The sequence below is a fragment of the Phoxinus phoxinus genome (assembly GCF_949152265.1).
Source record: "Phoxinus phoxinus genome assembly, chromosome: 7".
In the NCBI taxonomy this organism is placed as follows: Eukaryota; Metazoa; Chordata; class Actinopteri; order Cypriniformes; family Leuciscidae; genus Phoxinus; species Phoxinus phoxinus.
Window position 1 is genome coordinate 30,855,531 of NC_136882.1, and position 27,744 is coordinate 30,883,274.

A 27,744-nucleotide genomic window follows, 5' to 3' on the forward strand; every position below is an offset into this window, starting at 1 on the left:
ACATGATGTAGGTCGGGAATGACTTCACGCTCTGTCATGGCTGCACGAGACATAAACATGCCAGTGGTGCTGTAATTCAGAGCATTAAACCAGTGCGATGATTAAAACAGCGGCCATAACAAATCATTTTGACTTGAGCTTCGCCATATGAAATCGGTTGGTCCGTGTTTGAGCGGCAGGTGAAGTGTTATCTGTCTTGTAGATCATAGGAAGTATCTAATAATCATGCAGACTGAAGCCGTGCTGGAGCATCACAGCAGCTCACAGAGTTCCCTCAGGACGGGCTCCAAATCCTGGCAGTACAGGTACTTCACACAAATATTCTCTTCTGTTTAGTTATGAAAAAAATCTCGAAATCAAATAGCAAAGGCAATACCTTTTATGTGAGGAGGAGATTGTATAATAGTCAATTTCCGGAGTTAGCTGGACTTTAAACACGACATTGACATATTTCTGTCATGGTCTACTACTGTATGTCGTTCCATCTATATGACTTACTTTTTTTTCCATGCTTCACAAAAGGACACCCTCAGTCTCCTTTCACTTTCATTATATACTTATAGATGATAGTTCATCATTTGTAATAGTTATGTGGATATCATTGTTCAAACATCCTGTGAATGGTTTTTGTTTGTAAGTTACTATAACGTTACAGCTTTATGATTGATATGGTGATATGATCTTTTGGTAATATTATGCATATCTGGTAACGTTACACGCTAGTGCTTTTACAACATTGAGTTAAATTAATTTTCTTTTTATTAATTGAAGTGATCTGATGGAAAAGGTGGATGGGTATTTAATGAAGTATACCAATCTTGTGACTGGATGGCAGTATCGGTGAGTCTGATGTATTCATTTTTTATAAACAGGCCCAAATGGAATCTGTGTAGATTTAGTGGGGGGAAAAATCTTCGTAATTCTACAGGTAAAATGTAGCCTAATGGCCACAATATTTAAAGAACAAACATTATGATCAATGATGAATTATTAGACCTTTATAATTAAAGGTTTGGATCTGAGAGTGCATATTTCATCCATGGTTATCATATTTAAAACTAAAACCATTAAAAAAAGTTTTATTTGTTTACTAAAATAACTACAAATAAAACTGAAATAAACATTAGTAAAAAGGACTAAAACCTTATCTAAAATTAAGATGTAAATGGAAAATATAAGAATAAAAACATTTTAAAGAAATTAATAAAGCTATAGTATCTGGTTGATACTAATATAACACTGATTCCATGTGGGCCTGCTTGTATGCTCAGAGCCTCTTCTGTTTAATCAACAAGGGTGCGACCTTCTCAGTTTTCTCTAAAGCTGTTATTTTTCACTCACTATAGATATTTTGTGCTCAACAATGAGGCAGGGCTGCTGGAATACTTTGTAAATGAGCAGTCCAGGAATCAGAAGCCCCGGGGCTCGCTGCCGTTAGCCGGTGCAGTGATTTCCCCCAGCGATGAAGATTCACACACCTTCACTGTCAATGCCATCAGCGGAGAGCAATACAAACTCAGAGGTTGTCACATGATCTCTTTCACTCTTTTTCTACTTTTTTAAAACCCCAGATGTTTTCACTTCCTTTTATATACTGTATATTCTCATCGAAGTGAATGGCTTAGTATAAATAAAACAGACCCAGAGAGTGCTCTCTTAATCGTACCACAAGTTTTTTTGTAAAAATTATCCTTATACTAGCATGCATCTCTGGTCTGATCTGAAATAATATGATCCCTATCAAGGCTTAACATTAACTTTTTTGCTCACCAGCTGTGGCTTGTGGTTTCCAAAGTTATTAGCTACTCAGCATTTTCACTGGCCACAATTTTGACACAGACACCATGGAGAAAAACTGCCATATATATATATATATATATATAATATTTTTTTTTATATTATCTCATAATTTAGCAGCAGGAATATAAGGCTGCTGTCATTTTAAGACCTGACCACTTTAAGCTTTATGTGCGCGCACTTTGGCTGTGATCACAAAATTTGTGGGAATTAGTACAATTATGCGCAATATATGCAGTCTCATCCTGAAATTCAAGCCCTGTAAAATCAACAATATTCATTCGGAGCAAATTAAATGAGTGAGTGAGGGGAGGCGGGTTTGTGTGTCAACTCACTGTTAGACAGATGAGAGAGAGAGAAAGCGCATCTATCTATTCTGCGGAAAATGAGTATTGGATTTGTTTCAGATATTTCAGTATCAATATGCATTTGAAAATCTATATTTTTTACAACACTACATTGCACTTAGTTTATTATTTCATATGCCTTTTTAAAAGACTACAATTGAAAAATGTATATATTATATATAAAATTCAACCCGCCAAAGTGGCTAGTAAGAGTGACTGTGAGACACGCCACTGCTGAAATTTACAAATGCGGATGTTAATGTCAAGCCCTGATCCCAATAATTTATTTTATGTTTAAAAAATGTAATACCTGTCTGTGTAACTTCAGCCTCAGATGCAAAGGAGCGTCAGCACTGGGTCAGCCGACTGCAGATCTGTACGCAGCACCACACGGAGGCGATGGGCAAGGTGAGACAGTACAACCAGACACCTGTAATACTGTAAAACCACCACTGCTCAGTGGTTTCCTGTGTTACAGGAACAGACAGAAAATCTGTTCAATTACAATACTGCAAAAAATGTAAGATTCTGTCATTTATTTCTCATCATGTTGTTTGAAACCTATTAACTATCCCAACTTTCTTCTGAGAACCAAAAACCAACCATTATTGACATCAAGTCTGGTATGATGTGAAAACCCTCCTATATGTACATGTCAGACAAACATATTTTATTGGATATTAATTTCTGCTTCTTGGAGCGATTTATTTTACTCTGTTCGTACCCTTGAAATGGTTTTTAATCGTCACGTCAAATTTCACAATGCACATTGTTTAAAAGCAGCTTTACAGAAAACCATGATATTAATGTATATAATATCTTAATATCTTAATGCCTTGTTGTTGTATATTAGAGCCGAGCGATAATGTAGTCTAAATTTTGCAACAATACAAGCAATCAAGCTGTTGAGATATTCTATATGGTATATATCACCCTACGCAAGGATACTGTATTTATGCGTATAAAGTTGCACATTCTTATATATACAACTTTATATAAAGAGCTGGGCAATAATATAATTACATTTTTCATTGATATAAACAAGCAGTTATATAGTATAGTAATATATAGTATAATATATTTTGCTTTACATGTGTGTATTGTATGTACATTATGCATATAAAGTTGGATATAATATATATATATATATATAAAGAGAGAGAGAGAGAGAGAGAGAGAGAGAGAGAGATGTGCAATAAAACAGTTATAGTGTGTATATACTGTATATTGCTTTACGTGAGTATGCTGTATGTATGCAGGTAAAGTAGGATATACTTTATATCCAACTTTTAATATATTTTTGGATTATAATATAGACAATATAACAATAAAGCTAATCATGTTATTCCAAATTTAGTTTTATAATTTTTAGGAAAAATGGGTCTAAAATATCTTTGGTATCTATTTTAAAGTTTGCTAACCCAAATATAGTTTTTACTATGATGATAGCCAAAGAAGCTGACATGACAAAAACAAACTGGAATGATGTGACTTTGCGCTGCATATTTGACTAAACGTGACTGCAAATTAGATGTAGCTGAGGGAAAGATAATCAGTGAATAATGACTTATATTTAGGGTCTGTTTATCACATAAAATCTCAGAAGAATTTTAATATAGCGTACAAATCATAAGGACCATTTTTGTTCTTTGTGGGGCTTCGCAGGAAAAATCATCACCAGCTTTCTAGCATTTTGTAAAATAACAGAATTGGCTCAAAATGTGGTAAATTATGATAAAATTGTAATTCATGTGTAAACTAATCCTTTCATCAATTATCCATAATCCCACAGACAAACCCACCGCTTCAATCTCGCAGTCTCTCCATGGCGTCTCAGGGCAGTGGCAGCTCTCCAGGATCTCAACACAGGATCAACCAGAACTCAAACGCCCTGTTGGGCCTGTCCCAGCTGCAGCACGGCTCCTCCCTTTACTCCAGCAGGAAATCACTGCTGCCTGATCACTTGCTGGAGGCCAGAGAGGTGAGAATGAGTGATGCTTTTAGAGGACCAGTAGAACAGTCAATTAGTAACTTTGAAAACATCGGATCTGAACTTTTGAGGTGTTAACTGAACGTTTTTGTCCTGCTCCAGATGATGAGCCAGGCGCAGGGCCAGCACAGAGATCTGATCCAGAGTATTGAGGGTCTGCCCTCCTCCCAGGGTCCCTCTCCCTTGGACCAAGACCTGCTGCTGCTGAAAGCCACGTCTTTGGCCACTATGACCTGCCTCAGCGACTGCTTGCATATCCTGCAGCTCCAACAAGTGGCTCGGCAGAAAGTTCCTCTCGTTGGTGAGATTTAAAAAAAAATATACCGATATTGATTCTTACATCCTAAGATAAAATAAAATAAATGTCATGTTGGCGCTCTTTAATGTGACGTGACGGAGCGCACATGAAATGTTCTGTTCCACTTTACTACTAGTTACAGCATGAAATAAACATGAATAAACATCAGAAGGTATGTTAAAAGATACAGTACAACTTACCGAAATCCATATCATGTCTCGTGATCGTTCGATGAGGTAATATGTAATTTCATATTACATGAAATATTCATATAGGTCTTTTCTACCAGGGTAATATGTCAGTAAAACAGCATGTAAACACTGTCACATAATGTTAGATTTACCTCAGAAAAGCCATTCAAAGCTCATTAGTCAGCTTAAAAAATTCACTCTATAGAGAAGCATTTTTATTTAACTTGTTCTTTAATATTTAATGTATTTTTGAATGTTTTTATGACAACCACCATCTAAATGTTTATATATTTATTTAAAAAAGAAATGGTAGAAACTTAAAATGTATTATTATAAAAACTTTCTTATGGGTAATTTAAATGTAAGTACCCCACAAATCAGTTAATTTTAACCTTTAATATTATTGCAACGTATCATCTTGGGTTCCCTTTACAGCATTAGTTTTGTACCAGCCTATTGGTAATTGATACTGTAAAAACTAAGCTATGATTGAATGGACAGAAGGATACTAAATGATAAAAATGTGTAATTAGGTTCATAATGCTTGACTGTCTCTGTCAGGCTTTTTGCCTCTGTCAGGCTCTTTTAATCTTAGACCTGACTTTACTTTATACTTTGTCTAATGCTACTGCAGTGCTTAGATGTTAAGTGTATTTCTCTTCCAGTAAAAGACAGTAAGAGGGTTATTTATAAGCACAGCTTCCATCACAAGAATTTTTCTTGTCTTGTGCTGCTCCCATGTGTCTCTTGTATTCCTATCTGTTTTTCTTGACAAGATTATACCACTAAATTGGCAGCATATCTTACTTTTATTTTTATTTAGATTGTTTTATTGAGATCTAGTTTTGTTAAGGTAGCAAGTGTTTTGAACAGTCATTATTTAGCTTCTCATGACCATTTTCACCCTCTTTCTGACCCTTAGAATAATTTTTTTGCTGTACCTGTAACACGTATATGTTAACATTTTCACATGACGTGAAATGAGAATGTAGTGCTTTAGGGCACTTAAGGTCCAGTCTTTTTAGTGAAATATTTGGCAAATTCTATTTCTTTTTTTGCAAAAACAGATTCATTGACAAAAGTCTAGAGATGCATGAAGCGTGAAAATTTCTCCTCGCAACCTTTACTCACAAGCTGCAGGACTGCTCCCCATATATTTTTCAATAACAACCATTTTGTAAAGCCTTAATTAAATTGTGAAACAATGCAGTTCAGTCGCTTGTTTTTAACGCCATGTACTTTAGAAGCATATGCAGAACTCAGTCAGAAACCGCACTAGGTCTAGCATATTTTCCCATGTTTACTCTTATCGTTAGTTCTTTTGGCATTTAGGAATAACAGTACTGTATCTATTCTGCTTCCTTATTACCGGTACTTAACTTTGACTTAGCGGAATTTCTTAATATCAAATAAGCATAATATGTTTCTTTTAATGGCCGATATTGCTATCTAGAGAGCAGAGTGGCCGATATAATACGATATTGGACAATTTAATAATAACAAATAAAAATTGTTCAGAAAATGTGCAGTGTCACTTTGCAATACTGTTGGTAGATTTTGCCACTGCCCACTTTTGTTTATCTGCCAATCGGGCACACAGATATTAGTTCAATAATCTTAAAAGAGCCAAATATTCACTGATTAATTATCCTGGGCTGCATTGCCCCAAAATATTATAAGCCTAAGTAGATCGTAGAGATCATTGGCGACAATAATTTGTTTAATCTGAGCAGGTTTACGATGCTTTTGGGAAGTGCAGCTCTGGCTGATATAACAGTCTGTCATTAGTCATGTTTTCATCTATTTGGCATGTCATGATTTATGTTAAAAGGAGCAAGTACACCCTCCCTTTTTGATGAATGCTCTCCTAGTGTAGAGTTTGTGTAACACTCATATATTGGCTGTCGAAATGCAATCCAAAGATGAATAATGTAGACTCTTTTAGATAACCACAAATACTCTCCTTCTTTAAATCCGCTATCAGACAGTTATTGAATACCTTAAATCACATATTCACTGCGACTCACTGATCCTTATGTGTAATCCAGGTCAATGCGATAAGATCAAAATACACGACGCCACAAGTCTTTCTGCTTACATCACTGTCGTGTGTGTGTACCAAAAATAACCAATAGCTGAACAGCAAGACAGGTAGTTAATTTTCCATTATATAGTACAGAAAAACCGCAAGTGTTTGTGGTCACAAATCCAATAATCTCGGGTCATGTTTGTGCCTGTAGAATTTATGACCTAGAGCCCTGCTCAGCGAGTGGAATATTGTTTTATAATTAATGAGGAACTGTATCCACCACTGATAGACTTCTGCAGGTAACTAGAGCTCTGCTGGCGTCACTCAACCGCAGCGGTTGACAGACTCACCAAATTGTGTTACCACACTGTTGTCAGTTCTTAGATAAATATGTCTCCTGTGAGATTTGCGTTTGGGGGTTCTTCTGGCCCAAAAACCCTTGGACGAACATTTATTTTGCCAAACCGAAGACTTCGGGAACCCATTCATGAAGCATACATATTTTATTACTTTCTGACTAGAAAGAAACAACTAAGCATCATACACTTCCAGGATCACCTGCATTTCCACTGTTGTTGAAGTAGTGAGGGACCATGTGAACTTTCTGAACTTCCTAATGACTGGAACAAAGCAAAAACCACCAGATTAGTCTCCGTACCAATAGGCAAACAAGTCAACAATGGGCAGGGCCTCATGCAGACGGTGAGACCCTGTTCTCAGGTTTCCTTTGAGAGCTCTGTGTCAGTTGTCAGAGCGCTAAACACCCAGAAATCCTGTGGCGTTAGAGGCTGCTGTTGGCCTGTCGGCATCGTGCTGGTGGGCCGGTGATATGAGCACCCCTGAGACTGGTTTTGTGTCCCCTTTAGGCCCTGCCCTCGAGTGGCTGGAGCCAAAACTCCCCGACATCCTGAAGAATGGAGGGACGCTACCCAGCATCACCAAAGATGATGGTAACACAGTGGGAACCCTTCTAGAACCTTTAGAAATGGACTCCTGTGATATCGCTGGGGTAAGATCTGCTTTATCTAAACTTTCTTGCTGACTGTTATCAGTCAATAATTTAACAAATGGGTCTGAATGATTCATTAGCAAACATATCTTGAGTTTGAATAATCTTTGAAAATCCTTATTGATTGATCACACTTGATGAAGTTTAAAAAGTATGGGATCTAAAGTGGTTGTCCAAATTAAGTGTAGAAAATTAATTTAAGAGGATCTGAGCTTGTTTTAGATTACACACATTTTTTATTAATTTGAGAATGGCTGTTTTGGATTGGTCTGTTCACTTAAATTGCACCTTATGTATGAATATCATTGTGTTAGATAACAAAATATCAAACCATGTGGTATCTGCAAACAAATTATGCTTTTCTCAGAACTAACAAGGCTTTTCTGATTTATTTTTGTGGTTAAACTACGTTTCAAACAACAGGTGTCCTACAATAGCAGTGTAATCACTAGTATGATTCAACAACATATTTCTGCCTCGAACTCACACCATTGGTTGAGCCAGCCCTGTTATTTCGGGCTGGATGGGATGCTTAAGCAAGCGGCAGTGTTATTACCACAGAGACACAGTGTTTACACTTTACTACAAAAGTGATAGTAAAAACTTTTCACATGGTTACAAAAAAAAAATCAGTTTCACATTCTATTCATCAAAGAATCCAAAAGAAATTAACAGCTTCCACAAAAAAATTAAGCAACAGATCTTTGTGCAACATTAATAATAAGAGGAAATGATTCTTGAGCAAATCAGCATATTAGATTGATTTCTGAAGGATCATGTGACACTGACTGAAGACTGGAGTAATGCTGAAAATTCAGCTTTGCCATCACAGCAATATATTATAATAAATAAATAAATAAATTATGAAATCATTTTTAAAATTTTAATTATATTTCACATAATTACTGTTGGTGAGCATAAGAGACTTCTTTCAAAACTTTTGAACATTTATATATTAGTTTTAACATGCTCCAGCTTTATCTATGACATTTTCCACTAACTTTTCATAACCAGAAAGTGTATGAATTTGATCATACTGTGTTTTTATCCCTGTGTTAAATAATTTGAAAACATTTTTGTGAAATGTTTGGTTTAAAAAGTGTGCTATCTTTGTTTTATAATAAAAAATTACACTTGGTTTGATATTTTGTTATATAATGCGTATATAATATATAAAATGAATTCATGCATTTTGACATTCACAAAAGTATGTCTTAAGTTTCCAAATATATCTTGAGGCCTCTGTATGTTATCACAGCAACACAATTGTGCATGACTGTATTCATAGCAGGTGCTGATGATAATTACTGACATCTGATGTTGTTTTGGAGAAGGCTCTCTGACTTTGAGTCTCAAGAGTAATCTTTGCTTCAGTTACCTTGATGTAAACAAACACCTGAGCCTCCCCGATTGTCGAACTGTAGACAGGGCTCCCTATTAACCTGAGTAAATTTGGCTGCGGTGTTAAATGTTAACTATGCAGTATGTTTTTTTTTCTTCTTCTAAATACTCTTGCATAATATTTTGCTTACTTAACTGTACCCTAGCATCCACTGTTTCAAGCAGCATAGCAGATAGATAGTCTGAAAAACAATCATCATATACCATATTTTTAATGCTCTAAAATATTTAATCAGCCAAAAATTGCACACTGTGAGATGTTGATTAAAAAAAAAAAAGTTTTTTTTCTTTCTAATTTATATACAATTATAGTATTTATTGGTATTTGTATATATCTTTTATTTTTATATTTTCGGTTTTCATTTTAATTTAAGTTTTAGATAATTAAGATAATTCATTTTAGATAATTAATTAAGCCTCTACCTCTATAAAATGTAAAACAAAAAAGCATCCTGTAGTTTTGGTCAAAAACTGTGGAAACCCCGTAGAGGGGGTCCCAAAAACTAGTTCTGTCCTTGCAGTATTTTATTGGTTGAGTAGATGAGTTGAGTAATCATGGAGTTTGGTGTGTGTTTCAGGAGCAGGAGGAGATTGATGCCACGCAGGAGGTAGACGATTCCTCTCCAGTCGAGGAGGAGGATCTGGGTGCTGTCGAAGAGGAGCGCAGCATCATTCTGCACCTCCTCTCTCAGCTGAAACTGGGCATGGACCTCACCAGGGTATATCAGCTCCATCTCGTTAATGGCTTCTTGTGTCTTTCTAAACCTCAGATAAAAGTTTAAATCATTAATTCTGTTATACAATTAAAATATCAGTGTTTCACATGGGTGTATAGGTGGTCCTGCCTACTTTTATACTGGAGAAGCGCTCCCTGCTGGAAATGTATGCAGACTTCATGTCCCATCCGGACCTTTTCGTGGCCATCACGGATGGCTCCAGCCAGATGGACCGCATGGTCCGATTTGTGGAGTATTACCTCACTTCCTTCCATGAAGGTCGCAAAGGTGCCATTGCCAAGAAGCCCTACAACCCCATCATCGGAGAGACCTTCCACTGCTCTTGGAGAGTACCCAAAGCGTCATCATCTCCGACAGGCGTCCCGAAAGAGGGGACCTCATGCGCGTCAGACTGCTACAATGTTCGCTTTGTGGCTGAACAGGTTTCCCATCATCCCCCTGTCTCGGGCTTCTATGCAGAATGCCAGGAGAGGCAGATGTGTGTCAACACGCATGTGTGGACCAAAAGCAAGTTCATGGGCATGTCCATTGGCGTCTCTATGATCGGAGAAGGTTCGTTTCGCCCGCCTCACACTCATTTACTATGAACGTTTCCATGGATCCATTGTTGATTTATTAGGAATTTTAACTTCCTGTGCAGGTAATCTACACCTATTAGAGCATGATGAAGAATACACCTTTAGTCTGCCATCTGCTTATGCCCGCTCTATCCTCACTGTGCCCTGGGTGGAACTGGGAGGAAAGGTCAATGTCAACTGCGCCAAGACAGGCTACTCTGCAATCATCACCTTCCAGACAAAGCCTTTCTATGGGGGCAAGCTGCACAGGTCAGGATCACACTGGATCACATTACGTGACTCCATTTTCCATCTCTTTGAGACCGTATAGGGTTTTCAATGTAAATGTATACAGCAGTCATGATGAACTGTTAATTAGTTTACACTACCATTCAAAAGAAATCAGTAAGTATAAAAAAAAAAAAAAAGGAAATGTAATGCTTTTATTCAGCAAGGATACATTACATTGATAAAAAGTAACGGTAACATTATAATGTCACAAAAGGTTTATATTTCAAATAAATGCTGTTCAACATTGATAATAAGAAATTATTCTTGAGCACCAAATCAGCATTAGAATGATTTCTGGAAGATCAGATGAAGACCAAGTAAATGACTGTTGAAAATTCAGCTTTGGCATCACAGGGATAAATTAAAAATTGAAATATATTAAAAAAGAAAATCTTGATTTGTAATAATCTTTCACAATATTAGTTTTTTTTTTTTTTTACTGTATCTTTTTATCAAATAAATAGATAAACTGTTGTGTAAAGGTCCAGATTATATATCGTCTAGACACATTTTCTAAGCAAAACACTGTTACACTTTACAATAAGGTCTCATTTGTTAACATTAGTTAATGCAATAACTAACATGAACTAACATTTTGCAATATATTTTTTACAGCATTTATCAACCTTCATTAAAGTTAGGTAATACAATATTCATATTCATGTTAGTTCACAGTGCATTAACCAATGTTAACAGATACAACTTTTGTTCTTCAAAATGTATACAACTTTTGTTCTTAAAAACGTATAAGTAAATGTTGAGATTAACATTAACTAGGATTAATTAATGCTGTAGATGTATTGTTAAATGTTACAGTAGTTCATGTTAACAAACAAAACCTTATTGTAAAGTGTTACCCAAAACACTATTTTCAATAAGAAAATTGTAGGGGACACTTTATCCACCATCTCTTCACCCCCGGAATTAAACTGGCTGTTTTTTGGTCCTGTGCCATTAAAATTTCAATGAAAACGCCACATGAAGCACTTATCTGAGCTTATAGGGCCTGTTTACACCTAAACACTTGATGTGTTTTTTCTGATCGGATAGCTATCTGATTTGTTAAAACGGTTCCATTTACACTTAATTAATGTCAATTCCCGCTCTATGTGCAAATTTAACGGCGTTCGCGTCAACGAAAGCCTCAGATATGAGCTGCATTTTATTTATCATCAGCTAATTTCAAGGTCAATAGGAGTAGGAGAGAACCTCAGCATCAGCATTGGGAAGATCATGTAGTCTCACTACTTTTAAGGAAGATGATTGTGTTTTGAGCATATGCGGCACTTTGCACGTTGGCTTGCTGAAAAGATACTTAGCATCTGCAGCGATGCATGTTGCAGTAGTGTGGTCATATCCGGCTATAAGCCTAAAACATTTTGTGAGATGTAAAATTTACATGTGTGGTTTCAACAAACAGATGCATTTAAAATTGTCCTGTTTCGTTTGGAATGCGTCTCAAACCACCTCCTGAAGTGGTTTGAGTGATCGGATTTAAATCTGTCTCGAAAGCATTTCGGAGGGCATTTTCACCTGTTTTTTTTCACAATTGGATCCGATTGACCAGGTGTAAATGGCCTCATTGACAGGTTGTGAGTTTGCTATGGGGTCTTGTTAGAGAAATATTATTTCCTATGTGTCTTCAATCAATGCCACTGCTTATACATGATTAATTTAGTTAATTTTAAATGAGGTACAGAGACTTCCTTACATACAGTAACTTTCAATCATGAAAGATACATTTTGTTTTTGACATATTTTGACATACATTTATTAATCACGTGGTCGTGTGAAGGACACCCTCTGATTCTATGCAAATGAAGCTGACAACTGCTTGAATTGGCTAGACGTCTGCCCTAGTATCAGTCAATGGTCTTTTTGGACAGTTGAGGAAAATGAGTTCTGCAAGTTACAGTTTTTTACAGCACTGGTAGTACAATAAATTATCTTATTTTAGTCGCAATGGAACAGAAGTAGCGACAGATCTTTTCTTCTATACTGTGATGTACATCTGAGTCAAATCATAGAAAAAAAGAATAAATGTATTGAAGGGACTTGGTTCTGTCCATCGGTTGTTGATTGGATGGAGGTTAAATAGGTTTCTTAGTGGTATGAGTGCTTTAATCAGAAAGCCGAGCCAGTGGACTGTAACAGAAGCCTGTGCTTTGTTCCTCAGAGTGAACGCGGAGGTCAAACATAACCCCACCAACTCCGTGGTGTGCCGCGTGCAAGGCGAGTGGAACGGCGTGCTGGAGTTTTCCTACACCAGCGGAGAGACACGTGTCGTTGACGTCACCAATCTCCCCGTCACCAGAAAAAGAGTACGGCCCAATGAGCTGCAAGGACCCTACGAGTCCAGGTAACACCAGTTTATGTAAACAGTTTATTATTGTATTCAAGCCACACAACAGTTTTAATGGCAATTTGATGCCATATTTTTAAAGGAGCAAAATGAACAGCACACTAAACTAAAAGGTAAATTTTATGAAAATAAGTCATCTAAAGGAATACTTTCAAAAATTAAAGTAAATGTAACAGAATATATTTTTTGGATCAAATATTAATTTAAGGGAAAATCATAATTTTATTATGTCTTGCCATCTGTGGATTCAGACTGAAAAAGGTTTCATGTGGTGTGAGGGCTCCATCTTTAACCTGTGACTCTTCTCTCTGTAGGAGACTGTGGCAGCATGTGACCGAGTCTCTGAAGGATAGGGATATGGAAAAAGCCACGGAACACAAGCGTTTCCTGGAGGAAAGACAGAGGAAAGAGGAGAGGCATCGTGCAGATACACAGACAGCTTGGAGGACCAAATACTTTGAGCGCAAAGTAAGAACACATCTGTATCTTATTTTTTAAAATCATCATATAATAATTTTCTACATACATTTGTAAATAAGTGGCAGCGGGTCCTTAAAAAGTCCTAAAGTTTTCCTAATAAAAGGGCTTAGAAAGTATTAAAATTATTCGATGGGCCTTAAATATTTTTGGTCACATTACCACTAAAAGAATACAGGTCGAACTACAGCTAGCTGACCAGCCTCCTAGGCTAGTTTAAAATGGATAAATGTAAGTTTACTGAAAAATGATGAGTTCTCGTGGTAGTTGAAGCCTGTGCCTGGAAATGTGTATTAGGGGAAACTGCGCCGTTTGTCGGAGATGTATTTAACTCTGTAGCAGGGCTCGACATTAACGCTTGTCTGGAACATGTGGATTATGCTGTTCTTTTGAACTTTGTATTTATCAAAGAATACTGAGAAAATTGTACAACGGTTTCCACAAAAATTTTAAGCAGCAAAACATTGATGATGATAATAAGAATCATTATCAATAGTTGAGCATCAGTAATAAAAGTAATTTAAAGGTCATCACGCTGAACAGGAAAACTCATCTAGTGAAGTCTGCTTTTACGGCCTCCTTGTGTTTATACTCATGCTTTTGCAAACTCTTCTAACTCAAGATTTCCAACTGGTAGATCTTAAAGATCAAAAGAGATGTTGGTTTCTTAGTGGTTGGTTTATAGCCTAACTTTAGCTTTTTACTTCTGCTGATTGTATTTATGCTTCAAAACAGCCGTGTTCATTTGTGAAGATTATCATGATAAACAATACTTGTAAGAATCTTACACTTTTGTTGGTCACAGAGCTTAGTTTCTGCAATAAACCAAATGTCGGTAGAAAAATCCTATTCTGTTTTTGTCGAGGAAACCACAGTTCTTCAATTCCCTTTTTTTTTTCTTCTCTTTCCAGGGTGAAAGCTGGGCGTATTACCAACCACTGTGGAAAACGGCAACTCATAGCTCTTCCCCGGTTCCCCCTCCTCAAAATCCATGACCTCTGACCTTTTAAGAGCTGAGTTCAGGCACTGTACAGCCTCCTGATATAGTAAACCTCTGGCCCTGTGTTCCCTCTCTCACAGATGAAGACATACACTCTCATTTGTATAATTCCTGAAACATAACTTCAATTTGAGTGTTTGTAACGCTTTGTGGACTTGCGGGTTTGCACTCTGATTTTCATATTTTGCATCCCTCAGTGGTAAGATTTTTGTGGAACTACAGTGAATGATTTCTCCAAATCTGCACACTGATATTCTTTGTTGATGTTGCCTTAACAAGTGTTGTATGTAACGAGAGCGGAGTACAGCCTGACGGTTCTTAATGTGGGATTGTGTTTGGGGTGAACTTCTTAATCTGACCATACTGTATTTGACCATGGTACAGTGAAATATTTCTGATTCTTTTAAAATCGTATATGAATTATCATGATTTAAATATCAAATGAAATGCAGGATTAGGGGAGTTCAAAAGGACAGCTGCGTCAATAACTGGCGAAGATGTGAGTTGTTATTGCTTAGCGGAGCCAGACACAGCTAGAGTTTTGATGAGAGAGAAACCGTTGGCTTGGCTTTTGTATTATGCTGTCTTTTTCTCGTTCTTGCTCTGGTAAATGAGGCTTGCAGGTGCTATACACAAAATCTGGGCCAGATCGAAGTGGTCGGGTAGAGGCCTGCTCTTCTGTTTCTGCTTGATGGTCATTGAACAGTTACATTGGCTTCAGTTTCAGAGAGATTTTAAAGGGATAGTTCACCCCAAAATGTAAGTTTTGTCCTCATTTACTCACCCTCATGTCATTTAAAATCTATAAGCGTTTCTTTCTTTTGTGGAACACAAAGATATTTTAAAAATCCATACAATGAATGTCAATGGGGTCCAAGTACTTTATTATTATTTTTTTTATATCTACTCTTATGTTCCGCAGAGAAAGGAAAAGTCATAAAGGTTTGGAACGACATTACTCACCCTGATCTATGTACCGGTAGTCCAGATGACTTGTGCACTATATTACAAGTCAACGGAAGTCATATGATAAGTTGTGAGAAACTGACAAAAATTGTTTACTGATATCATTAAATATTAGTTGCTCTGTTAACTTCAAAAGCTTAGATTTCGGTTGGCCCTGCTGAGAAAAAAACCCCACACCCAAAAGTGTGGTCAGAGAGGAAGTTGTATAGAGCACTTGTATGGTGTTTTTCTATAAATGAGGTACAGTATAAGTCACAATTCACTTTTCTTGTATCGAAAAGAGAAGCTTGGACATTCTGTCTGACAACTCTTGTATTTCATGGAAAATCAGAAAATAATACAGGCATGACATGAGGGTGAGTAAACGAAGCCGAAGTCTTCATTTTTGCAATCAGATGTGTTTATAGCATGTGTTCCTTGCAAGAAGGTTCAGGTTTTAGTTAGCTGGTCATGATAGTAAGGGTTTTTCTGTTTTAATCATGTGAAATTTTGTTTAAACGCTTCATCGTTTGATCTGCCAGCTGAGGACAGTTGCAGTGACGGTGCTGGCTGAAGTGTTACGTCTCTCATATAATCTCTGCTTCAGCCCTGGCATTGGTTGCGCTGAGAAACTTGTGGTGCCTTATTTGTGTTAGTCTTCCTCTCGTTCCACCTCACAGCCGTCAGCTTTCTCATTAAGACAGAGTAAGACTGAAGCCGCAGCCTTTGTATATATATATATTCTGTAATTTTCCTGTCCACTAAAGACAGAATTCCCACAAAGTGTTTTGTTCATCAGCTGTGCTTTCCACTCAAGTCATTCTGCTGAGCCATCAACTGCACTGATGTTTTAAATACACTCCCTGTAGCCTCAGAACATATGATTGAAAAAAATAAAAGGGTTAATATATTGGAGGATTTCGGATTTTATTTTCATTTGACTTAATGAGTGGTATCAAGAGGAGATGCAAATATCTCACAATAACTCGCATATAAAGGAAGATCCATGGGTTGTGGAAATGTGTGACGTGACAAACGGATTTTGCTCATTCGATTATAGTTATTTATGCAGGTATATGACTTAAATTTTAATTAAGACATGGAATATTTTGTGCTTCATAAACATTGATTTTTTTTTCACATTTCAGGACCATTTAAAATAATCCAGGGAAGGCAAATCTGGAGAAGCCCTTTCTGCCTTAGTGTAAAATAATAATAAAAAGGTAATTGTGACATTTTTCACAATTGTGACTTTATTTTTCATAATGTGAAAAATATCTCACAATTGGAACTTCAAAATATATTTTATACTTGTCAATGAGATCTTATTTCTCATAATTGCAACTATTTCTTGTGATTGTGACTTTATATCTAATTTTGACTCATGTCACAGTGTGACTTAATATCTCACAATGTGACTATTTAATATTTTACAATTACCATTTTTTTCATAGGCAGAAACAGGTTTTCATACAAAACAGTGATTTACAAAATGGTGAAAAACAACGTACTGCACCAAACATATACAGTTTCCCTTTAATACTGTATTAATGTACACTACCATTCAAAAGTTTGGGGTCAGAAATGTTTTTTCTGAAATAAATTAATACTTTTATTCAGCAAGGATGCATAAAATTTATCAAAAGTGACAGTTATGACTTTTACATTGTTGCAATATATATGTGTATATATAATGATGAGAAATGTTTCTTCATCACCAAGTGAGCACATTAAACCAATTTCTCAAGGATCATGTGACATACACTAAAGATATTTCACAATATTACTGTTTTTACTGTCATTTTTAAAATCAAATATATGCAGCTTTTGAGAGCTTACGATGTTATTATTATATATATATTTTTAAATATCTCACTGACCCCAGACTTTTGAACTGTAGTGTAAAAATGTAACCCTAAAAAGTTCATGGGCACGTTATGCATATACATTTTATGTAGTCATTACTGTACAGCTGTGAAGCCAGTTCACACAAGGAATGGGCAAAATGACTCAACACATCTCTGTTTGCTTCATCTTCAGTAATGGAAAAAGCATGACAGGTTGCCATATGTTCATGTTGACATTCTCACAGAAAGTATTTATCTCCATCAGTTCTTTTTCCAGTATGCAATCTGGTATGAATTTTCCCTGTCCTCAAAGTAGCTCTGTAGAATTTGGGTGAACCTCAGATTGCTTAAAAAAGTGTAGCTGGAGTGTAAATGCAGGCTGTTCAGAAACTAGACTAGTCAATGCTTTTCTCTTTGTCTGAGACCCGAGCTCACTGACTAACAAATCATTAGCTTATTGAATCCCGTTGACCACCAGAAGCGAGTCTGAGGAATCTTTTAAAAGTTAAAATTAGGATAAGCTAATTGATTATCATCAAAGTCTAGAATGAACAGGATGTTCCTTAACTTCTAAAGTAGGACATTGATAATCCCAGATAAAAAGCCTTGATGTAGTTGTCATTTAATTAAAGTAATCAGCTAAGTGGTTAAAAAGGGTCAGTGCAAAGAAACTCATTCAGAGCAAAAGGAACACAAGGTAGGTCTTATGTCTAAAAACAGAAGTTCTATTGCTGGTGTATCGTCTTTTTGAGTCGTAATTTCAGCTGCGGGTCTGCGGTTAATCAAATTGAAGTCCCCCAAAACCGAGTTTATGGGAAGATCACGTGGATTTCATAAGTGAGTGAGTCAGAAAGTGCAATGGAAAATTTTAAAGCAGAAAATGATGTGTGGTAAACATTTTTGGGAAAACATTTTAGTAATAATGGCGCACTTTTCAACTCTGCCACGTACCCTCAGCTTCTCTCCACCTGCAATAGCTTTATTTTTTATTTATTTTTTTGTACTTGCTTCATGGCACAAAGCAGCTTTGAGAAATTTTCATTTCGCCTTTATCCTTTACAACATTATACAAGAAAATAATGATATTTTAGAACGGAAACCCTCTTTTGTCCGTCGGTTTAGATTAGTGTTTAAAGAAAAACGGAGGCCAGCTCCACATAGTGAATCAATATGCATTACAAGAATAAGTCTGATTTTTCCAGGCAGGTCACATTTGACTCGGTTGCCTGGAGGAAACGGAGATCTGCGTGTCAGCTGTAACATGCGGACAGATGCCAGTGCTGTGGTCCGTGCATGGAGGAAGGGAGGGGAGGGATGGGCTTTGGTCTTCTGTAGATGGTGTTATGGGTGTGTGTGCGCAGATGGAGTTCTCCAGCTCTTCCTGTGCCAGAGTGTTAAAGCGCTCCACCACGCAGTGTGCCGTCAGACGAGCCTCCGGGTCTTGATCCCAGCACTCTGTTATAGTCGCACACAAGAGCTGCATGCCCTAAAACACCAGGAAAAAAAAATGTGTGATTACGAATAGAAATGTCAGTAACATCTTCTAAGAAGCCTGTATATAGGCTATAATTTTAATTTGCCAATTTAATGTTGGATTTTGATGCTGATTGTTTATTAATGTATTGCAAATTTAATGGTTAAACATAAAGTGGTTTGTTCCCACTCTCTCAATATATATTAAACACATACATGCATACATACATATATATGTGTGTGTGCGTATATATATATATATATATATATATATATATATATATATATACACTGTAATATATTAATGCAAGAACATAATATATACTTGTATATACATACAGTATATATAAAAAAATATATAGATACACACATTAAAAATATTAGATTAAAAACATTTTAGTATTTTAAATGTGTGCATCTATCATGCATGTATATTAACATTATTGCATTTTCTAATGAATTAAATATCATTATGTATATTTTTCACAATATATTTGATGTACATAGGTTTTTATCAGTTTTCTCAACATCCAGTTATGATTGTGTACCCACCAGATGTGTCGTCCAGCTCGCTGGAATATCTGGTCGTCCTCTGTCTCTTAACACCAGGTCTCTCATGCTGTCTACACAAGGTTGCTCACACACCTTGGAGCCGAATGGGGGTTCGTAACTCTTTACCTCTGTTTGAAAGAAAACAAATGTACTTTAATTCTTATAGTATGCTTTTAATCTTATAAGATAAAAATATCCATGGAGAACTTTACTTGCCTCCTATGACGTCACACCTAGAGACCATTTCCCACAGCACCAGGGCCATGGAGTAGATATCAATCTGTTTGAAGGACTCCAAGTCCTCTAGATTCACCCTGGACTCCAGAACTTCAGGGGCCATATAGCGTGCCGTCCCCACCTACAGGACATGGACCATGTGATTTAAATCGGACAACTTCGTCAAATTTAATTATCAATGGTTTCATGCGATTACATCTGTGACCTTAACAAATCAACCACTGAGCTTTTAGGTTACGCTTAAATAGCTTGAAGAAATGATCACCATGCCCACAGCAGCTCTGCCCACTCAGATGATACATTCAGAAATGATTCAGCTGGAAGGGATGTTTGTGTGTGTACAGCATTTGAAGACTGTGACTATTTCGATAACTAGAATGCTGCCTACGGAAGCATCATACGCATGTTCTTGGCAACTACGTTGTCTTCTAGCATTCCTCGCTTTGACCAAATTCTAAGGCTGAAACTATTGAAATCTGTTTCCCAGGTGTCATTTATGTCATTAAGTTTCTGCCTATGTACTGCCATCTAAATTGTTCCAAAAAGTTTGAGTCCTGGCTCAGGGACCTTTCCCAATCCTGTCAGTTCTCTATACTTTTCTATCTCAATAAAGGCAAAAATCATTCTAAAAAAAAAAGATGGTGAATAAAGTTTGGGTTTTGTCCGATTTTTTTAAAGGAATAACTTTAATTCAATACTTTAATTCATACTTTAATTCAATAGGATGCAATAAATTGATAAAAAGTTGTTTCTTATTCAAATAAATACTGTTCTTCTAATAATCTAATAATTATAGATTTTTTTTTATCATGGTTTCCCCACATAATAGCAGCACAACTGTTTTGAACATTGATAATAATAAATCTTTCTTGAGAAGCAAAAAATAATGATTTCTGAAGGACCATGTGACATTGACCACTGGAGTAATGATGCTAAAAACTCAATTTTGCAATCTTTTTTTTTTTTTTTTAATTGTAAAAAATGTATCACAATATTACTGTTTTTAATTATTGGTGAGCTTGGTGGGCATAAGAGACAAAAACATCTAAAAAACATAAAATAATCTTACTGACCCCAGACTTTGGAAAGGTAGTGCACTTATTTACATTGCTAATAGTAGTTTGGTATAATAATAAAAAATCACTATTTTACCCAATGTGTTTATGTGCTGCATATATGCCTATCAGATTATCATGCTTTGGCTTGGCAACAAAAAATATGTGGAGTGTAACAAAAATCAGTCCCTTATGAGGTTCAATTTCATTTAGGATGCCGGCCTTAGAAAGCAACTAGGCAGCAGACACCACGACAGCTCACCAGGTTTGTATTCAGAGCCAATGTTTTGTCTCTCCTTCCTACCTGTCCACTGTTGGCAAAATCATCCACGGTGAGGGAGAGGTCGAGTCGCAGAGCCAGTCCGAAATCACAGAGTGCACACTCGCTGTGGTTCTTCAACACAATGTTGCTGCTCTTCAGATCTCTATGGGCGATGGGCACTTTTGGTGTGCCGCAAGGCGTCGTGTCACTGTGCAGGTGCGCCAGGCCTCTCGCTATAGAGCCTGCCAGTGAACACAGCTCGGCCCATGTGAGGATGTGGCCAGCTAGAAAGTCCTGAAGGTTACCCATGTTATAATAGGCCATGATGAGCCAGTATTGCCTCTGGGAGGCAGCAGTAATACCACCCCGCTCCTCAGCCGTCAGGAACTGCACCACATTCTCATGTTTTAAGTTGGCGTCCGAGAATATGGCTCTTTCGTTACACCACGAGGAATACTCCACCGCCGGGAAGATCTTCACAGCCACCGTTTCGTACTGCCCACCCTCATTATGACTGAGCCGTGCCCGCCACACCTCTGCGAAGCGCCCCTTACCCACCAGCGCCTCCAGCTGGATGGGCAGCTGCTCTGTGTTGTGGTTTAGGTTATTGGCACAAGTCGATGATATTTCTGAATTGACGTCATCGCTGAGGGATGACAGCTTGCCACGGTAATCTCTGCCATGTACTTGGCCCTCGGCTGGATCCAGAGACTGGTAGTGTGTGCGGCGTGGTCCCCAGTCTTTGGGTTTCTTGCCAGGCTGACGTGTGCGGTACAAGTAAAAAGCCATGGTGGCAATGACAGCTACCAGAAGGGGTGGAACCAAGCTTATGACTACTACTGGAATGACGTCTTTAGACTTCAGCTTTGAGAATCCTGGAGGAAGAAGGGATTGATTACATTAGCACACATGGGCTCTGTTCCCAACCCCACTGAAGTGCCCTGCTATATAGGCAGCTGCCTTCTAAGGGAGCATCCGAGCTGAAATGCTACTTCATGAGTGGTTGATTTGGATGGCCAAATACAGAGGCATATGGGGCTTGACTGATAAATCGTTTCAAGAGAGTTTGCTGTTAACATTTTTCTGAATTGATAATAAAATGAATAATGTTCTAATAAGTAATACTTTTCTGTACTGAAGGAAATATATTTAATAGTGATATCAACTCTGTGTGTGTGTGTGTGTGTGTGTGTGTGTGTGTGTGTATATATATATTTATGAACTTTTATGTTGCGATTATCGAGATTAACCGATTTGACAACACTAATATTTAATAATAATTTTATTTTTGTCTAGTCATGGAGGATTTTTTTACTGAGTTCTTTGGAGTGGATTATGGGATATGGGATATATATATATATATATATATATATATATAATGTGTGCGTGTATCTATCTATATATATATATATATATATATATATATGTGTGTGTGTGTGTGTGTGTGTGTGTGTGTATATATACAGTGCTATGCATAAGTTTAGACACCCATGCTAAAGTTGACTAAAAAGAGGAATAAAAAATCATCTTTTGGAAATTGAACTTAATGCCTTAATTTAAAAAAAATAGGAAAAATCCAACCTTTAAGGACACCAATTTTCATTGTGAATGAATAATGTATCGTAAATAAATAAATGTTCTTCCTTAAAATACAGGGTGCATAAGTTTGGACACCCCTATGTTAAATCCACATAGAGACAGGCAGATTTTTATTTTTAAAGGCCAGTTACTTCATGGATCCAGGATACTCTGCATCCTGATAAAGTTCCCTTGGCCTCTGGAATTAAAATATCCCCACATCATCACACACCCTTCACCATACCTGGAGATTGGCATGGTTTTATTTCAGTTAGCCTAACAGCTGGTTTGATTTGCATTGAGAGATGATCTTATGGAAAGTACTCCATGCCAATCTCCAGGTATGGTGAAGGGTGTGTGATGATGTGGGGATATTTTAATTCCAAAGGCCAAGGGAACTTTATCAGGATGCAGAGTATCCTGGATCCATGAAGTAACTGGCCTTTAAAAATAAAAATCTGCCTGCCTCTATGGGAATTTAACATAGGGGTGTCCAAACTTATGCACCCTGTATTTTAAGGAAGAACATTTATTTATTTACGATACATTATTCATTCACAAAGAAAATTGGTGTCCTTAAAGGTTGGATTTTTCCTATTTTTTTAAATTAAGGCATTAAGTTTAATTTCCAAAAGATTATTTTTTATTCCTCTTTTTAGTCAACTTTAGCATGGGTGTCTAAACTTATGCATAGCACTGTATATATATATCATTTTTATTGAATAGTGTGTGGATGGTTGGCAAAAATGACAAAAAAATTATCTTAAAAAATATATGATGCTTCCTCAGAATTTAGGAATATCTTACAAGGCACGATAATCATAATAATGCACTTTTGATGCTTTAAAATTCTGCCTACATAGGAGGCTCAGTAGGTTTTGGAATAGAGCCATGGTTTTGGATGTCAAAGCAAAATGTTTTTTCAGAAAAACAAGTTTTAATAGTGTTGAAATATTCATTTGAATGTACTACTTTTCATACTATACCATTGGCTCCTTTGTCAAAGATGAGTCTGTCGTTGCACTCATGATCTCCGATACAGCCGCAGATGAAGAGCAGGCCGTCTTCAGAGGGCTGAGGTGTCATCAAACACTCTTTGGAGGAGTAGTTGGCCAGCATTATGTTCTCCAGCATATCCTTCGGGTTATAACACAGCGTCCGCACGCTCATGCTCGCATTGTCCTTCTTCCTGTGTGAGAAAAAAAATGACAGAAAAGTGATCAAATTCTTCAAAAAGATATTTCCTGTTCCTCTGATCAAATCTAGAATAAAAATGAACCATGGCATCACTGCTCAGAGGTGCACTTTGTTCTTTATGTAAGAGTCTAAACTTTCCAGAGAGTTATAAATGTGTTTGCTGTTCATTCTGCATTAGAGTCTTTTTGTACACCGCTTGCTTCGACTGCAGTCACTCGAAGGTCACTTCTTCATAGACTGAGCAGGGTGGAACTGGCTTAAAAGGAAATCTCTTGAAAAGCGACCCATATTAGACCACAGATCCCAATCGCTGTAAGGCAGCTAAATCCTTATTCAATGGGACCTTATTGAAATATTCTGCCATTTCAGCACCAAACTTTTTAGAACATAATTTCATCCAGAATACGGTAGCATATCAGTTTCCAGCACAATTTATTCAGTAACGTGGTATTGGAGCAACCGAAGCACAAAACAGACATCGCGATCAGTACAGAACAAATGATTCGGTTCATTTCATGGAATCAAAAGCATGCATCGCAACCAGTGATGACCCGAACCAAAGATTCGAATGGGTCGGCTCTTTTTACTGTCTTTTTACCTTTTTTTTTACTAGTAGTTAAATATGCACATTATGTCAGTACAAATTCATATTGTTACCACATTTAGTATGTATTTAAAAAGACTCCTATTTAAGTTATCTCATCATTTGCAAGATTTCCTCCAAAATGTTTATTCCTAAAAAGCCATTAATGGAATCAGGGATTTACTCACCCTTATGTTCCAAAACTTGCATGAGTTTATTTCTTCCGTTGAACACAAAATCAGATACCAGACAGTAGACATAGCCATGGACTTCCATACAATTTTTTTCATACTATGGAAGTCAATGGGACCAGTTAACTGTCTGGTTACCAACATTCTTCAAAATGTCTTCTTTTGTGTTCAACAGAAGAAAGAAACTCGTACAGATTTGGAACAACTTGAAGGTAAGTAAATGATGACAAAATGTTCATTTTTGGGTGAACTATCCCTTTAAGGAGATTATTCCCAATCTCTAGCAATCATCTTGGTGTCTTATAATGTATCGAAGAGGCTAGGCTGAGATTTTAAGCCTTTTAATTGTTCCATAGAGAACAGGGTTCTAACTCAATTTTATGCAAGTCACATATGCATACTTCAAATTTATTTGTGGACTTACCATATCGCTACACACACTTCTTCAGCCAGGGTACAGTAAGAGGTCAGACTGCAGTTGCTCATGCAGACGTTGTCTTCACACACAGGACTCGAGTTGTCACACCACTTACAGAGGTTGGTCTTTATGAGGGTGAAACTCTGCGCCCGCAACACTGCAATATAGGGACAGGCAATAAGATGTTACACAATATTTAAAAAATCTATTTCTTTCTGGGAAATAAAAAAATGTACATAGTAAAAATTTATATGAATTCATTTGTGTTTTTCCACCACCTTTTTAGCCTTTTTTAGCCTTTTTCATATGATGGATTAGGTTTTGGGGGTGAACTATACATTTAAATTACCCTTTGGTGTGTAGAATGGTAATGTATCATTGGGATGCTATTATAGTTTTGTTAATACTTTGAATTTGTTTTTATTTCTGTTTTATTTATGGATGTACCCATATGAAAATTTTGCCCGATACGATTTGAAAGCTGATGACTGATATATTGGCCAATAAATCTAAATCTAAATTTTTTTCTAATTTTTGAGAGCCTGATTACAAAAACAAAAGTCTCACCATTAAATCCATGTCGCAAACACACAAATATAATGATGTTCTCATTATAATTTTATGTTTTAGTTATTTTAGTACGTCAAATTAAAGTAAATGAAAATTAGAAATGTTGCTTCGGACAACTAGCTGAAATAAAATAAGTTTATGTCAGTTAACGTTTAGTATATAATAATGGTATAACCATACATTATAAAATACTTAAGGCCAAAACTACTTAAAAAAAAAAAAATGATGGCCTTGGGACTCAAGGAAAAATTATTTATTGCCTAAAAGCACAAATAACTCAAGCGTGCAGTAAAAGCAGTCAAAACTGTCTAGTGATGAAACTGATTGCAATGCAAAGTTATAAGAATGAAAGCTGTAATGACAGCTGCAATCAAGACAGCATTTAAGAGCAAATCTTTGAGCTACGTGACCCATCTGGAGTTCATAAATCTCTAATTGGATTTGGATGAATGTAGTATATGGCCTGGTGTGTGTATTTGGTTTGGTGCACACATCACTGAAAGCATGTGTATTCATGAGAGTGTCAGGAGTTCCTGTGGTTAAGTGGGATAAGCCTGAATTCCTTCCCACGCACACTGTCTCCTCTGTCCTGATACTACCACATCACGACAATATTAATTGTTTATTAAAAGCAGATGAGGGGTGGGAGCCGTTTCGCTGAAGGAGTGCAGCGACCTTACAGTAAACAGTATTAAAAAAGAAACAGCAGAGATATTTAACACAGACTTCCAGATGTCCGCTGATGCCAACCATCAAAATATACAACAGAGAGAGAGGGAGAGCTCTTGCATGAAGGAGTGAGGGACATGAAGGGAGAAGGAGACAACAGAGAAGAAGAGAAAAAAACTGAAGAAAAAAAACTTAAGGCTAAGCACAAAAGCCCCCCTTCCATAAACTTTAAAGTAATTAAACTCTGCAGCAACTGCTCCAGAAATAAATTGAAGCCAGAAACGCTCATACTGGCCAAGTTTGAAGCTCAACCCCTCAGTGCCTATGGGAAAACCAATGGCTGCATGCTGACAAGAGATGCTGGCCTGCAATTATTTAGTTTGCACTCAAGCAAGTTTCCCTTCTCGTTCCCTATTTGTAATTCATAAGTATGATAATGAATATATGTAATATGTAGTGTGTGTGTGTGTGTGTGTGTGTGTGTGTGTGTGTGTGTGTGTGCGCGCGTGCGTGCGTGCGTGTGCGTGCGTGTGTGTGAATAGCAGATTTCTATATTGGTATTTGTAAAATGGTATATAGTAAATAAATAATATTTCGATATTTAGAAGTATTTATTTTTAACAACTTCCCCTCTCTCTCTCTCTCTCTCTCTCTCTCTCTCTCTCTCTCTCTCTCTCTCTCTCTCGCTCTCTCTCTCTCTCTCTCTCTCTCTCTCTCTCTCTCTCTCTATATATATATATATATATATATATATATATATTGTATTGTATTGTATACATTGCATATATATACATGACACTTTTACATTTATGATATTTTAATAAATTATATATCTCTATATATTTCCCAAAAATATGTTTTAAATAAAACGGTAGGTCTGCTGTTCAAAATTAACAGAGAGTACCTGACTTATGCATCTAAAAATTACACGTGTAATATATATATATTATTTCCCCTCCCGTATAGGCTATAAAGCATTTTCGGGGGCCCCAGTATGCAGTAATCAAACTATCCCACTGGGTGGCAGATTTCCAAGTTTTTCCAATTCCTTTTAAACTCAGCTTGATCCCTGAAAGCATTTCCTGATATTAAATGCATAACAGTACAGTGAAAGCAGCACTGGCATAACTGTCGCATTCATGACAAACAGATGTCTTCAGAAGTTGCTGTTTTAATGTTGACTGTGGCTCCCACACACTCCATGAGTGCCGTTTCAGTGCTAAGGAGGGTGGCCCCATTACTCATTGATAATAAACGCAATCTCTCATCATTGTCAGTGAAATGTTCTCATGCCAAGTAATAAGAAGCAACCATTTATCATCATTCAAAACAAGATGCCTCTCCTCCACAGGTACCATGCAAACCCATGCCCTAAAGAACAACTTCTTGGACTCTTCTTGGAAACAAAGGAGAAAAAGAAAGTCTGTGTTCAGTGAGAGGTCACTTGGGTTGGGTTAGGCCTTTCAGCATCATACCCTCTGTTTAAGTCATTACAATATTGCCATTGTGGGCAATCATGTTGACAACGCAGAGAAGCATCAAGGGATCTAGATGGATGTCTTTGTATTTTTATGTACAGTCTCTCTGTGAGGTCACATTCGCACACACGGACACTAGCAGCCTTTCTGTATTTCACAGATTTTTCTTAGAGTCGTTTCAAACAACAGATGGGATATGATAA

General features: G+C 36.9%; 2 protein-coding genes across 2 annotated transcripts in view; one reads left to right on the forward strand and one right to left on the reverse strand.

The window, feature by feature from the left end:
- On the forward strand, positions 1-16,344 carry osbpl11 (oxysterol binding protein-like 11). The gene is made up of 13 exons (XM_079619725.1): positions 1-305; positions 772-840; positions 1,347-1,522; positions 2,473-2,552; positions 3,937-4,125; positions 4,237-4,435; positions 7,519-7,661; positions 9,641-9,781; positions 9,898-10,351; positions 10,440-10,626; positions 12,824-13,006; positions 13,324-13,477; positions 14,398-16,344. The coding sequence occupies exons 1-13, from the start codon at positions 226-228 to the stop codon at positions 14,479-14,481; spliced, it is 2,139 nt and encodes a 712-aa protein (XP_079475851.1). The 5' UTR covers positions 1-225; the 3' UTR covers positions 14,482-16,344.
- The window catches only part of tgfbr2l (transforming growth factor beta receptor-like), a 12,705-nt gene continuing 1,300 nt past the window's right edge, over positions 16,340-27,744 (reverse strand). The window contains exons 2-7 of the mRNA XM_079619726.1: positions 24,831-24,981; positions 23,422-23,624; positions 20,900-21,732; positions 19,520-19,661; positions 19,304-19,431; positions 16,340-18,764 (exon numbers count right to left, since the gene is read on the reverse strand). Of these exons, the coding sequence (XP_079475852.1) occupies positions 18,486-18,764; positions 19,304-19,431; positions 19,520-19,661; positions 20,900-21,732; positions 23,422-23,624; positions 24,831-24,981 (1,736 nt within the window). The 3' untranslated portion in view covers positions 16,340-18,485. The remainder of the gene's footprint in view (positions 18,765-19,303; positions 19,432-19,519; positions 19,662-20,899; positions 21,733-23,421; positions 23,625-24,830; positions 24,982-27,744) is intronic.

Coding starts and splice junctions, on each gene's coding strand:
- osbpl11 (XM_079619725.1), top strand. CDS start 226: ATGCAGACTGAAGCCGTGCTGGAGCATCACAGCAGCTCACAGAGTTCC. Junction 7,662..9,640: donor ACTCCTGTGATATCGCTGGG/GTAAGATCTGCT, acceptor TGTGTGTTTCAG/GAGCAGGAGGAGATTGATGC. Junction 13,478..14,397: donor CCAAATACTTTGAGCGCAAA/GTAAGAACACAT, acceptor TTCTCTTTCCAG/GGTGAAAGCTGGGCGTATTA.